The 15,256-nt window shown below is 44.0% G+C and overlaps 1 protein-coding gene across 1 annotated transcript in view; it reads right to left on the bottom strand.

Moving 5' to 3' along the window:
* Nucleotides 1-920: 920 nt before the first annotated feature.
* The window catches only part of ZBTB5 (zinc finger and BTB domain containing 5), a 36,558-nt gene continuing 22,222 nt past the window's right edge, over nucleotides 921-15,256 (bottom strand). Inside the window, exon 2 of the mRNA XM_030194413.1 lies at nucleotides 921-3,605. Within this exon, the coding sequence (XP_030050273.1) occupies nucleotides 1,580-3,601 (2,022 nt within the window). The 5' untranslated portion in view covers nucleotides 3,602-3,605 and the 3' untranslated portion in view covers nucleotides 921-1,579. The remainder of the gene's footprint in view (nucleotides 3,606-15,256) is intronic.

The following is a 15,256-nucleotide window of genomic DNA, read 5'->3' on the forward strand; positions in this document are numbered from 1 at the left end:
ATAAACAGTTTCTACTGTATTACCATACCATGCAATTTTATTCACAGCTACGGGGGGGGGGGGGGGGGGGGGGGGGGGAGGGAGAGAAGGGTGTTCCCCACATTTTCCATCCACTTTCCAATTCCTACCTATCACAGTAAAGGTTCTTGGCCTGAGCCACAAACCACAGCTTTCTCCAGAACTGGGCTAATGTGCCCATCAAGTCTGGCCAATAGGTGCCACAATTAAGTAATGACTAAAATTCCTTTCCCAAGAGATGTGAAGGCTGCTGCCACTACGCCATCACCAGCAAACAGAAACAGAATGAAAATCAAGCCAGGTCTTCTTCCTGCCAATACTTGCCACCAGGCTGTAGTTTTCCAACGTTATTAAAACCATAGATTTTCCAAACATCAATAGGACTCAAAAGTCTTGCTTTACTGACTTGGGTATAGTCTATAAGGTGGTACTAGCTGTGCAGTGAATCAACTGCTAAACCAATACAGTACATTTGTTTCTATGCCCCAAAACACTTTCATAATACATAACAGCACCATGCTCCCTCATCTATGAGCTCAAGACATCTAATAAGGGCACAGATGCCCACACAAAACAAGGAGCCATTGCAGCAGCACTGGTCTATCTAGAAATTGTGAAAACAGAAATGCAGAACAATGATAGAAAGGATCATAACAGCAGCATGAAAAAGTAAACCAAATAATTAAAAGCCAACAAAACCAAGACACTGCAAACACACATAAAAGACAAGAACAAAGCAGAGACCATTTCCTTCTAGACATCACTATGTATATGGATTTTTTTTTTTTTTACATTTGAAATACAGGTTTGTTAAAATACTGCTAAAAATAGCACATACAGAAACAGTACTGTACTGATCACACAACACAGCTGCTTTTACAGAAAAAAAATGGTCAAACATCTACAAGAAATACTTGATGTATTTAAAAAGTCATTTATATACATCTAATAGTCCAAACGCTATTTGCTCTGGACTTGAGCACCATCATAACAGAGCATCCACAACTGCATATCAGCAAAATAACATTTAAAAAGAACATTCTGAACCCCCTCTACATCTATTTTAACAAACACTACATATTAAAGCATTTCATTATGGGCAAGTATAATCCTAGCCCCTTTTACATGATATGTTTTTTTTTAATCTGTAGAAAGGGTCCAGAACTGTTTGCATTATTTGTTTACACTCATGATTTATCAGTTATTGAACAGTGCTGGTCCTTTATTAAAATGTTCTCTTGCACCTTTAAAAAAATTGTGCATTTATGTTAATTTCCAGGTATCATTGGTTTCTGTATACTTAGAAACTAAGTACTCTTGTGCATAAACAACAAAAAAGGAAGAAATTAAAAAATATATAGACAGCTCATTGTTCTGCATCTTCACTGCTCAAGTATTGTACTCAAGCCATGATCACACGCTTACTTTTAACACTTCTAGGATCTACATAAGTGCTCATTCTCGAGTCCAAAAAAACAGTGTCATTAGTTTATCAGTTCACAATTCTGTAAATTGGCCTCAACAATTTTATTCTTCGGTAAGGAGGGCAGCAGTAGGAAAGTTAAAGCAGCGTGCTGGGAAGATTGCTGCTCTGCCATCGGAGGCACGTGGTTTTGGAATGCTTGTACAAGTGGCTAGACTGACTAAACCTCTTCCCACACTTTAAACACGCATAGGGCTTCTCTCCTGTATGCACGCGAATGTGCTTCTTACAGTCTGTTAAGGTCAAAAAAGTCTTGCAGCATATTTTACAGGCATACTTGCGAGCACCTTCTACAACCAAGACATTGTGCTCTGATAAAGCTTTCTTGCACTTGGAGAGAACGTCCGCAGAGGCTCTCGTCAGCTGGGGGGGACCCTGCTGTGAAGTGTGCCCATTTTCGTAGGAGGATGTGGCTCCATTCATCAGTAGCTGGGCACTGGATGTGCCGTCTTGTATCTGAGTACTCCTCACAGAGGTTACAATGGGCATTTTAGGAGCAATACGTCGATAGCTAGGGAAACTACTTGCACCTCTTCCCATCATGGATCTGTTTAGAGAGTGAAGTCCCAAGCCAGATCTTGGAAAATCCATCCCATATTGATCTGTTCCCCGGTATCCAGAAGACTGGACACATGGGAGGCCCATGATGTCCTGCATAGGTCGAACAAAATGGGAATCGGAAGGATCACTGAATGGATTGTCCCCATGAGACAATGTAGCAGAGGAATGACCACCTGGGGGGCCAGATTCAGGGCTTATTAGGTAAGAGGCATCACCTTCCATTCTACAATCACTGGTTGTATTTGGAATGTTGTCATCGCTGCTTTGATTGGCACCAAAATCACCACCCCTTTTATTCAGAAAATTAGAGATACTAAAAGCTGACTTGTGTTCCAAATTATTTGTAACTTCTAATATCTGTATGTCTCCCACCCTGTCAGTGCTAGACTGTGGATCAGAAAAGCTGCGGTCACTGCTCTCAGGACTCAACTCTATCTTCTCTGCACCAGCTATTCCTCCTTCCACTTCAACAGACTCGCTCCCTTCTGCTTGAGAAGTGACATCACTCACCTCATCTTGAGGCTCTGGTGAACTCAAGGGCTCCGATTTAACTATAACTCTCATGTGCTCCTCTTTCGCTGTAAGACCAATATCTGCATTTTCAGACTGGAAGCCATTTTTCTCACAAGCAGACTCCTGGTCATAGCTGGTTTCAACCTGGGTGGCCTGGGATGCCATGGATATCTGTGACACAGTGCCTCCACTGTTATCAGACTGGCTGGGCACTTGTGTATCTTCTTGAGCACTGAAAGACTGATCAAACATAATGGTGTTATCCTCCTGATGATCAGCCATTACATCAGACTTTGAATTCTCTACCATTTTCAGTGAATCAGGTGAGAAAAATTCCTCCCGAGAATGTATGATTGATTGGCCACTCTCTGGGGTCACATCTGAAATTGACTCATCCATAGAAGGCCTCATGCGTTGCCTGGCTCTTTCTTCAGAAGTCTGCTTCCGCTTATGGAGGCGCCGAATTGGAAAAGTGGCACGCTGCTCTACTATGTTATTTCTCATGGAAGAGCTCATTGTGTTCTGCTGGTCCTCTGTGCTCTGACTGGAATTCAGGGCAGAGCTGACTATACTTAATCCCAACTGTTGCAGCATGAAGGACCGTTGCATGCGTGCATTTTGCTCTTGGACTCTGTCATTAGGGGGAGACATAGGCAGTGTCCGGGTGGTAAGGTAGTGTTTACATGCCTTCACAACAGAATTCAAATGGAGGTGAGAAGCTGCAAGCAAGACATCCATAACGTTGCTCTCCCCCAGCATGAGTGTGGAGGTGTACATCATGTCAATTAGGGCAGCAAATGCTTCTGCAGTCACCACCTCACTGTCCAGCTGAATCATATTCATGATTTGATCTCCTTCTGCTACAGTAAAGAGGGCCCGAAAGTGAGTGCTGCAGGCTGCCAACACGGAACGATGAGCTTTGAAATGCCGATTGCCCACCACAATGACACAATCACAAAGCTGGCCATGGAGTCTCTGATAGTTTAGCTGCTGAAAGATCTGCTCGAAATGCCCTGGAAAATCCATGATCCTATAATATAAGATAAAAAAAAACGAAGAAAATATTAAGGAAACCTGACTGATGATTAACTAGAACTCAAACCGAGACAAAATGGTAATTATAAACTGAACAGTTTAAAAGTTTCTCATTTTCCCCATGACTTTCAAGGGTGAAATACAATCAGGTGGGATGTCCAGATAGAAAGTATTTGGCTGGGATAAAAAAATATTATCCTTTTAAAGTTCTCTCGGATACAAAATATGTTAGAAGATAAGGACCACAAAAGCCCAACCAGTCTGCCTAGTTTCCATCCTACTGCAATACCACATAACAGTGTTTCTTAAACATTTTAGGCAATGCTCACCTTTCTCTGTAAAAGTTTTACCATTTGGGTTAAAGACTATAGATAAAATAGAATAACGTATGCACACCAAACTGAAATTCATATACAGACCTCGAGATTACTCTGAAATTTAAACAGGTGTATAAAGCAATATTGCTTACTTGTAACAGATGTTTTCTATAGACACCAGGATTAATAATACACAGAAACAGGATGTCTTCCAACAACACTGAAACAGAATTGCATGCCTTATCAATCCGGATGTCTATAGAAAACACCTGTTACAGGTAAACACAATCACTTTTTCCATCAACATTACTTTACAAAAATTTGATTATTTTATTGTAATTTGCCTTGTGAGGTGAACAATCAAAATACATCATTCATAATATCCCACCCCATACCATCCCCGATTTCTCAAAGAAAAATCAATTTCTTTATGAAACCATGTTTTTAAATATTTTAAATCTTGCAAATGATGCTGTTTTTCTTACATTATAAGGAAGCGGAGTTCCATAATGTTGGGTCAAGAACTTGAAAAGCTCTAAAAAAAACATTGCCTGTAATGTCACCCAGCCTGGCACCTCCAATAACTCCAATTATCTCAAATTTTTACTAGGTTCATAAATTTTCAGAACTTCACTCAAATATATGGGGACCTCACCATGCAGAGTATTAAAAATTAAGCAAAGAAGCTTAAAAGAAATACACTGCTTGATAGGAAGCCAGTGTAACTGAGCCAGTAATAGTGAAGTCAGGAATACAAGTGGGCAACTCCTAAGCTTAAGGCTGCTCAGTTTCATTTTGCCTTAGTCTTTAGAGCAGCCCAAAGTCAACTGTGAGAGCTGTAAGCTCATATAGAAAGTGTAGCCTGATCCACTGGATGAAAGGCACTGTCTTATGTTTAGGCCTAGTGCAAATAATAATGTTTGGTAAAGCATGAAGGGAGGACATATGCATGATCTGCAGATGGTACTTAACAAGGCAGGCTTTAAAAGCTCCAGTGTTGTTGTAGTATATCTAGTTTGAAAGATACTTGACCTTGGAGCCAAAGAAACACCCGATTCTTTATAGCAGAATTTTAACAAAAAGAAAACAGTGAGGTAAACCAAGGAGGATAGCAACAAATTCTTTATTGAAGATGCTAAATGACCCAACATGGCCGTGTTTCGGCCCAAAGGCCTGCCTCAGGGGTCTTGATGAATCTACATGAAAAACAGACATGAAAAAAATATTGTCTATTGTCTAACAATGAATGAATGAAATAAAATGAAACATATATCGTAAAATAATAGAAAAAACACAAGGTGTGACATATAATGCAATAAAATATAAATTAATAGTCGAAAACCTTATGAATCTTTGGGGAATATTAAATATATGGAACTGTAAAATTGATTATATAATAAAACGCTTTGATCAAAAAGCATATACAAACACACGATCCAGCTTATTTTTGAAGGAGAAGGGCGGCCATCTTCTGACACAAATCGGGAGATGGGCGTCCTTCTCGCAAGGCCGGCCAAATCGGTATAATCGAAAGCCAAATTTGGCCGACTTCAACTGTTTTCCGTTGCAGGGATGGCCAAAGTTCAAAGGGGCATGTCGGCAGTGTACCGAAGGCGGGACAGGGGCGTGGTTAAGAGATGGCCGGCCTCGGCCAATAATGGAAAAAAGAACGGCGGCCCTGACGAGCATTTGGCTGACTTTACTTGGTCCCTTTTTGTTCACAACCAAGCCTTGAAAAGGTGCCCCAACTGACCAGATGACCACTGGAGGGAATCAGGGCTCACCTCCCCTTACTCCCCCAGTGGTCACCAGCCCCCCTCCCACCCAAAAAAAATTAAAACATTTTTTTGCCAACCTCTATGCCAGCCTCAAATGTCATACCCAGCTCCATCACAGCACTATGCAGGTCCCTGGAGCAGTTTTTAGTGCGTACTGCAGTGCACTTCAGGCAGGCAGACCCAGGCCCATCCCCCCCCCCCCATCTGTTACACGTGTGGTGGTAAATGGGAGCCCTCCAAAACCCACCCGAAACCCACTGTACCCACATCTAGGTGCCCCCCGTTACCCTTTAAGGGCTATGGTAGTGTTGCACAGTTGTGGGGAGTGGGGTTTGGGGGGCTCAGCACCCAAGGTAAGGGAGCTATGCACCTGGGATCAATTTGTGAAGTCCGCTGCAGTGCCCCCTAGGGTGCCCGGTTGGTGTCCTGGCATGTGAGGGGGACCAGTGCACTACAAATGCTGGCTTCTCCCACGACCAAATGGCTTGGATTTGGCCGGTTTGAGATGGCCGCCCTAAATGTTGAGATTTGGCCACCCCCGACCGTATTATCAAAACGAAAGATAGCCGTTCATCTTGTCCCTAGAGATGGGCGCCCCCATTCGATTATGCCCCTCGATATAACATATAAGGTTGTAACTTTATAAGTGATAAAAACTCCATAAAGTGGGTCAGTGGAAAATGTAATGTGCAATTCTGAAACATGAAATGGTATGACTTCGTGGTATGATTAGTTAATTAAAAGACGATGATAAAAAATAATAAAAGTTAAAAAAAAAATAGAAAAATAAATAATAATTAATACATAATGGACAAACTGATAAACACACTGCTGATGTGTTTTGTGGATAATAAGTAAACGGATTTAACGTTAGAAGCATAAAATAATGGAATTCCTGTGGTACCTTGGATGTTGTAATGTAGTACTCAACAACAGGAAAGATTACATCCAAGGATCTAGATGTGAAACCCTTCTGTTATCTGAATGAAATATAAATAAATGCATACATTCATGTATCATTGCGTTAAAGTCAAATGATAATTCTTAAAATGAAATAATGATGCTTAAAATCGGTTTGTATTAAATTTTAAGAATGTGATGTAGACGGAGGGTATATGAACTTAAGTGGAAAGTGAAGATATGGGGCTGATTAAAATGACATTTATGGGACAATGTGAAATGAGCTAGTAATAGAAAAAGATAAAAAGGATTAAAGATTGGTTCCAATTACATTTTCTACTGACCTACTTTATGGAGTTTTTATCACTTATAATGTCTGCAGTAACAACCTTATATGTCATATCATGTGTTTGTATATGCTTTTTGATCAAAATGTTTGATTAAAACACTGGAATTCGTTGCTGGAGAACGTGGTGAAGGCGGTTAGCTTAGCAGACTTTAAAAAGGGGTTTCCTAAAGCACAAGTCCATAAACCACTACTAAATGGACTTGGGAAAAATCCACAATTCCAGGAATAACATGTATAGAATGTTTGTACGTTTGGGAAGCTTGTCAGGTGCCCTTGGCCTGGATTGGCCGCTGTCATGGACAGGATGCTGGGCTCGATGAACCCTTGGTCTTTTCCCAGTGTGGCATTACTTATGTACTTATTATATAATCAATTTTACAGTTCCATATATTTAATATTCCCCAAAGATTCATAAGGTTTTCAACTATTAATTTATATTTTATTACATTATATGTCACACCATGTTTTTTTTCTATTATTTTACAATGTATATGTTTCATTTTATTTCATTCAATCATTTTTAGACAATATTTGTTCATGTCTGTTTTTCATGTAGATTCATCAAGACCCCTGAGGCAGGCCTTTGGGCCGAAACAGGGCTGTGTCGGGTCGTTTTTTTAGCATCTTCAATAAAGAATTCGTTGTTATCCTCCTTGGTTTACCTCACTGTTTTCTTTTTGTTGCTCACAGTTTCGTGAGTTTTTTTCCTCCTTTTTGGTTGTGTGGTATAGCAGAATTGTATAAATAACGTGCAAACTTAAAGCTGGTCCTTGTCTTTATACAGACACAGAATTCTGACCAAATGCCCAGGGAATGATGATTGAAAACAGACTAACCATACTTAGTTCAGGGTATCCATTAGTAAGGTACAAAGAGGACACCACTCACTAATCTGGAGTTATGTGGTTACCACTAGAAAAAGAGGCACAGACAAACAGGAAAGGGAATGAAGAAACAGCTTAGAAACAATAATTCCAATGGAATTTGAAACAATGGTGTAGTATTTTCAGGAAATAAACAGTTGCAATCCTGAGGTCTAAATGATTGGCAGATACCTGAGGTATGAAAGGCTAAGCTGTGTGTTCTGTAGGAACAGTTTGGATTTAAAATATTCCTAATTGCATAAATGAAATTAGGCTGGTTAGATGTAGGGTGGAGATCTCAAAACTGAGAACCAATAGGATAGAAGAGGGATTGAATTCCTTAGATGATATGAAGCCTGTGACTCACTGCACAATGAGAAAAGAGTCAGAAACTTTATAGAAGGTCAATGAAAAACCAAAGGTGAGGCCTTGTACTGGAATTGGTTAGATTTATGGTTAGACTAGGGAACTGCTTGAGGGTATAATGGAACATTTGTACCCATATTCCTTAAGGGTCATAGATTTGATATACCACCTTTTTGTGGGTGCAACCAAGCAGTTTACATATATTATATGCTGGTACTTTCTCTGTCCCTATTGGGCTCACAATCTGTTTTTGCACCTGGGGCAATGGAGGGTTAAGTGACTTGCCCGGGGTCACAAGAAGCTGCAGTGGGAATTGAACCCAGTTCCTTAGGTTCTCAACCCACTGAACTAACCACTACACTACTCCTCCACTCCCAATCCCTGAACAGAAGGGGAAGAAAAGTGGGGGTATGAAAATTAAAAAGTTAGTCCATCAGTGATTATGGAAAGGACTCCTAGGTCTGATGTAGTTGCTCTTGTGCAAGACCTCCAGCTGACACTAGTACAGAACCATGAGCACATGTATCTGGTGCGCTCTGGTGCGCTCTGCCACTAGTGCACATTTTTTGTGCCGACTTATTTGGTTACTGCATTTAATAAAAAAAAACTTTGGCAATAAGCTTGTATTAGCATATGGTTCCAACACAAGTTTTATGCATCAATGACCCTGGTTGCTCTTTTCTTCTTCCTCCCTCCTTCCCCCCACATTTATTTATTTTTAGTAGAATAAAAGAATGGGAGAGCCAATACTGTGAATTTTGATTTACCCAAATTTATTGGGAGGGGGAGTGGCCAAGATGACAGATTAACATTCAAAAGGGGAGGCTGTGTGTTCGAGCTACTGGAAGTGTATCTTTTACCTTGCTTTGATATGCCTCACACTAAATGCAAAGGTACCATGAAAAGCTTACCCTCACCGGCTAGAACATCGTTGCTGATCCAGCAGTCGACAGACCGCTATGCTATTCGACCTCCACAAGTTTTGTCCAGGGAAAGCCCTGCTGTAGTATTGGAGGAAGAAGCTTCCAATTCTTTGGGGCAGGATGGAACGCTGTCTGTCCCGCCCACCCCGGCTGTCAACCCGCCGCCGTGCCCTGCAATGGGAAGTCGCTGAGCAAGGTTCAGTGGTGAAGGGAGAACACCCATGGAGTTGGCTGCAGGAAAGAACAACTTATACCATCGGATTCTTTCCTGGTCACTCTGGAGACACTTTGGACAGCCATTATTAAACTGCACAATACAGTTTCAAGATCTGCCCAGGAGACAATTAGTCTTGTGAGTAAAGTGGAGCTTCTTTCACAGTGTCTTGAAAAACTAAAATTAGAGTCTTGAGAACAAATGCAACAGTTTCAGATGGAGATTAAATTGATTAAAGTTATAGTTGCAACTGTGGTGAAGAAGAATATTACTATTCATCACAGATTGGAACAAATAGAAAATTTTAACAGGAGAATTTTGCATTTTCCCAGGGCTCCTGGAGTGACTCCAGTGGATTTCTTAAAAAAAAAACAAAAACCCACTTATTGGAAGTTTTACAATTTTCAACTCAAGCATTGCCTGCCTCCTTTGAATAAGGTATATTTTATGCCTACTAAATTAGTGGACACTCCAGAGGATAAAGATCAAATGCAAGCCCAAGATGGTGATAATAGTGATTTTAAAATATTTATCTGCAATACTGGAAGGCTCTGTATCAGATGTCAACTAGGGCCACTTTGCTGGTTTCCTTTGTCTTTCAGCAAGGCTTAAATACTGCTTTGAGGCTTTATTTCAAGAATTCACAACTTTTGTTTTGTGGCCAAAGACGGTTGATTTATCCTGATGTTACTAGATCTACTCAAGAAAAAAGGAAAGATTTCCTGTTTATGAGAGAAGAGACTAGGTCAATGGGGGCTTCAATTTTGTTGGTATTTCCTTGTAAATGTATGGTCTGGTATTTAGGTATAAAGTATGTTTTCTTTGCACCTTAACAATTGAGATCTTTTTTGGACTTGAAAAAGCTATCCTGAGATTGAGGTTCATCATAGATGGTTGACTTTATTGGATTGTGGATTTAAATAGGCCGTAGTATTATTTATACATTTTTGACCTCCTTATCTGTTTTAACCACTCTCTCGCTAATTTGTGCTCTAAGGAAGATTAAATTATCATCTGTTCGTCATATTTCTTATTTTTTACAATTCTTTTTGGATGGTATTATCCTAAGCTTCTTTCAACACGATGATTATGCTTGTCAATTAATGTTGCAAATGTATAAAGAATTTTTTTTTAATTATGTGCAAAAGAATTACAGTAAAGTTTCATTAACAAGTGGTTTATTTACAGGCGCTATCACTACATACAGAAGATACGTGAACCCTGACATAAGATGTTTATCATGTGGTAATGATTTAACATGCAGGGACAATATTCTTTGCTCTCAAGGATCTAAAACAATTTAAAGTATATGTGCATAGTTCTCCCCCCCTTTTTTTTTTCCATTTATTTATAATTTTACTGAAATTTCCTTGTCACAAACAGCAGATGAATGCAGGAACTGGTGGGTTGTATCCATCTACCAGCAGGTGGAGATAGAGATAACAAAACTCTTGGGCATAAAGCAGACAGTCAGCCCCTCTATCAATTAGTATATCTCTATCTCCAGCAGGTGGATGGAAGGCTTCTCTTCAGCTCCTGGATTCTAGGCCTTTGAGAGTGCTCCTGGGCCGTTTGGCCAGTTGAGCGGAGAGGGGTGGCTGACTGAAGGTGTCAACTTTGGGGGCATACCTTATTGCTGGGTCCCTGCCTCACCCTGTACTCTCTATTGACAGGCTTCTATTCACTCTACTTGGCTCTCTTCTTCCCTCACTTAAAAAAAAAAAATCAGAGAACCATAGAATTTATTTTAAAACAAAATTTGCGGCTGCTATTGGAGCCAGAGTGGTTTCCCTTGGCTCAGGCTGCCGGGAGGATCAGCTGGTAAGTGCCGGCTTCCATTTTCTTTTAGCATAGTGAGGCGACATGGCGGCAGAGACGGTTAAACGCTGCTCCCGTTGTGGGAAGCGGCGTTCGTCGGCAGCAGTGTGTAGCGCTGGCTGAGTGCGCCGGGTGCTTGTGCCATTTTAGCTAGTGGGCCTGAAGCAGTCAGGAGCAGGCAGATGATTCTTCTTCTGTGCGTCTTTTTCAAAAAGATTAATTGTCTTCCTTAATTTCTCAGGCTTTAGAAGCGTTGAATACTGAGGATCCAGACGTAGCGGCTGCTCAGTCTGTGAATCTCAAGATGGCTTGCACTAGACACCCGGCTAGGGCTTTTCCAGTGCATGAGGCCATTGATGAATTGATTTCGGCTCAGTGGGCAGGTCCAGATAGCGCTCTGAGGCTTTCCAAGGCTATGTCTCGACTTTATCCGGTCACATCGGAGCAGTTGGAGCAGTTTGCCTTACCTAAGGTGGATGCCCTGGTGACGGCGGTCACTAAAAAGACTACTCTACCTGTGGAGGGGAGAGTAGCGCTCAAGGACATGCAGGACAGACATCTGGAGGCAGAGCTAGAGCTTGTCTCAGTTGGTTTCATTCTGGTCAGGATTCTCTTCTAGAGCATGAGAGTGCCGGGGCTCCGGCATTTCTGCAAATGGAGGTTGGCCTGGCTTATTTGGCGGACACCCTTTATAACTTGGTTCGTTCTTCGGCCAAGATGATGGCTTTGGCTGTTTCCTGTCGGAGGATGTTATGGCTCCATCATTGGTCGGCTGACATGGCTTCCAAGCAGCATCTTATTCGGTTACCTTTTCGGGGTAAGCTGTTGTTTGGAGAAGACTTGGAAAAAATTGTGAAGGATTTGGGGAGTCCAAATCCCAGCGTCTTCCTGAGGATAAGCCCAGAGCGGCTTTGCGTCCGGGAGCAGCCAAATCCCGTTTTCAGGAGCCAAGCCGTTTTCGCCCAGCTAGAACTTCTGGCTCATTTCAGCGTCCCTGTTTCCAGCAAAGATCTTTCTTTCGGAATGGGAAGCGTACATCAGGAGTCTCCGGTCGTCAGGGAGCCGTTTCTCGCACCTCACAATGATGGGACGCTGGCCCAGTCTGGGGTAGTGCAGATAGGGGGGCGTCTCTCTCTGTTTCTCCAAGAGTGGGTCAAGATAACTTCAGATCAATGGGTACTGGATGTGGTGCAGGATGGATACAGACTGGAATTCAGTGTGCTCGTCACAGAATTTTTTCTGGTGTCTTGCTGCGGGACACAGTCAAAGAAGTTGGCAGTACTGGCTACTTTGGAAGAGCTACTAAGGCTGGGAGCCATCGTAACCGTGTCTCCTTCCGAGTGGAGCAAATGCCGATATTCGATTTACTTTGTGGTGCAAAAGAAAGGCGGAGCCTTCCGACCGGTGCTAGACTAAGGGGTCGTGAACAAGTTTCTCAGAGTCCGGCATTTTCGCATGGAGACTTTGCGAGCCGTGATTGCTGCAGTTCAGCCAGGGGAGTTCTTGACAGCACTGGATCTCAAAGAAGCTTACCTGCATATTCCCATTTGGCAACCGCATCAGAGGTTTCTCAGGTTTGCGGTTATAAGTACATAAGTAATGCCACACTGGGAAAAGACCAAGGGTCCATCGAGCCCAGCATCCTGTCCACGACAGCGGCCAATCCAGGCCAAGGGCACCTGGCAAGCTTCCCAAACGTACAAACATTCTATACATGTTATTCCTGGAATTGTGGATTTTTCCCAAGTCCATTTAGTAGTGGTTTATGGACTTGTCCTTTAGGAAACCGTCTAACCCCTTTTTAAACTCTGCCAAGCTAACTGCCTTCACCACGTTCTCAGGCAACGAATTCCAGAGTTTAATTATGTGTTGGGTTGGGTCATCATTTTCAGTTTCGGGCTCTTCCCTTTGGCCTGGCCATGGCTCCACGTACCTTTTCGAAGGTCATGGTGGTGGCGGCGGCCTTCTTAAGGAAGGAGGGAATTCATCCTTATCTCGACAACTGGTTGATTCGAGCCTCCTCTCCGCAGGAGAGTCGGGCTGTCACAGCCAGAGTGATCTCTCTTCTTCAGTCGTTGGGATGGGTTATCAACTTCAGCAAGAGCCATCTTTCTCCGTCGCAGAGCTTGGAATACCTGGGGGTGCTTTTCGACACAAAGGTAGGGAATGGTCCTAGTGGTCGCAGGGTAAAACTGATAGCTCAGGTGAGCGGCTTATTGCGGATGCCTCACCCTCGGGTTTGGGACTTTGTCCAAGTCCTGGGGTCGATGGCCGCAACAATAGAGGTGGCGCCGTGGGCGACAGCTCACATGCAGCCTCTCCAGTTGTTCCTTTTGAGCAGATGGTCTCAGACGTCTCTGGACCATCAGTGCCGGATGGCATGGACAGAGGCGGCCAGGGACAGTATGTTGTGGTGGATCTGTCCAACCAAGTTGCGGAAGGGCATGCCCTTAGCTTCCATGCATTGGGTGGTGGTCATGATGGATGCCAGTCTGGCCGGTTGGGGAGCTCATTGTCTCCACAGAATGGCTCAGGGGACTTGGTCTCTCCTCTCGAGTCATCATGGTCCATAAATCGGTTGGAGTTGAGCGCAGTGGTGAATGCTTTGGCCGAGTTTCAAGATCGTCTGCAGGGGAAGCCTGTTCGGGTGTTGTCGGACAATTCAACGACAGTAGCTTACATCAATCGGCAGGGGGGAATGCGCAGTTCGTCCCTAGCGGTGGAAGCATCACGTCTCTTGAAGTGGGCGGAGTCTCATGTTCCTTGTCTGTCAGCGGCACACATTGTGGGCCAGTCCAATATCCAGGTCGATTTCCTCAGCTGGACTCTCTTGGATGCAGCGGAATGGTTGCTGTCGACGGCGGTGTTCAGACTGATTTCTCATCATTGGGGAACGCCGGTGATGGATCTTATGGCCACGGTGCAGAATGCCAAAGTGCCCAGATTCTTTTCCTGAAGAAAGCAGCCGGGGTCTGCGGGGATCGATGCGCTACTGCAGCCGTGGCCTCAGTGGGGACTGCTCTGTGTGTTTCCTCCTTGGCCTCTGATTGGAAGAGTTCTTCATCGCATCAGTCGTCATCGCAGGACCGTGGTTCTGGTAGCTCCAGATTGGGTGCAAAGGCCCTGGTAAGGAGATCTGGTTTGTTTGCTGCAGGACTCTCCACTGCGGCTTCCGGTGACTCCGGATCTTCTTTGCCAGGGTCCTGTTCAGATGGAAAATCCCTCCCGCTTTGGTCTTACGGCTTGGCTATTGAAAGGAACCGATTGAGGTCTAGGGGTTTTTCTGAACCCAAGTGTCTTGTCCACAATGTCAGTGAGCCCTTAGGTCCCATAAGGCCCCGAAGGACCTCAAAGGACAGCCGAGCAACCCCAAATCTTCACCCGCAGCGACCGCCTTTCACCAGGGGTTGAGCCCCCAGCTGCAGGCGGTCAGCGGGACTGCTGGAACCGCGGGGTTGACGGACTGACCTGGCTGGAGTCGGGAGGTGTGGGCAACTAGCAAGCAGCAGTCAGGTTCAAAGCAAGTCTCGGGGCAGGCGGCTAGCAATCAGTAGTCAGGTTCAAAGCAAGTCTCGGGGCAGGCGGCTAGCAATCAGTAGTCAGGTTCAAAGCAAGTCTCTGGGCAGGCGGCTAGCAATCAGTAGTCAGGTTCAAAGCAAGTCTCTGGGCAGGCGGCTAGCAATCAGTAGTCAGGTTCAAAGCAAGTCTCTGGGCAGGCGGCTAGCAATCAGTAGTCAGGTTCAAAGCAAGTCTCTTGGCAGGCGGCTAGCAACAGTAGTCAGGTTCAAAGCAAGTCTCTGGGCAGGACTAGGAAGTAACAACACGGAACCATGGAGCAGGCTTCGGGAACAGAACCTGAAGCAAAGTGTCAGCTCAGATTCCGTCTTTAAATATCGAGCCACATTAGCCGCCCCACCCTCGTGGGAGAAAACCACCAATCCGGCCCCGGGAACCGGCAGAGCCCCTCGGATTGGCTCTGCCTGATCCCCCAGGCGGAGCCACTGCCTCGGCCCTCCAATCCGGCGCCTAGTAGGCGGAGCTCCAGGCCCCCTGGCTCTGGAGCGAGGAAGACACCGACCCCCACACACTAGCGCCGCCATCTTGGGCGGCGCGGACCT

This window comes from Microcaecilia unicolor, chromosome 2, assembly GCF_901765095.1.
Source record: "Microcaecilia unicolor chromosome 2, aMicUni1.1, whole genome shotgun sequence".
Taxonomy (NCBI): domain Eukaryota; kingdom Metazoa; phylum Chordata; class Amphibia; order Gymnophiona; family Siphonopidae; genus Microcaecilia; species Microcaecilia unicolor.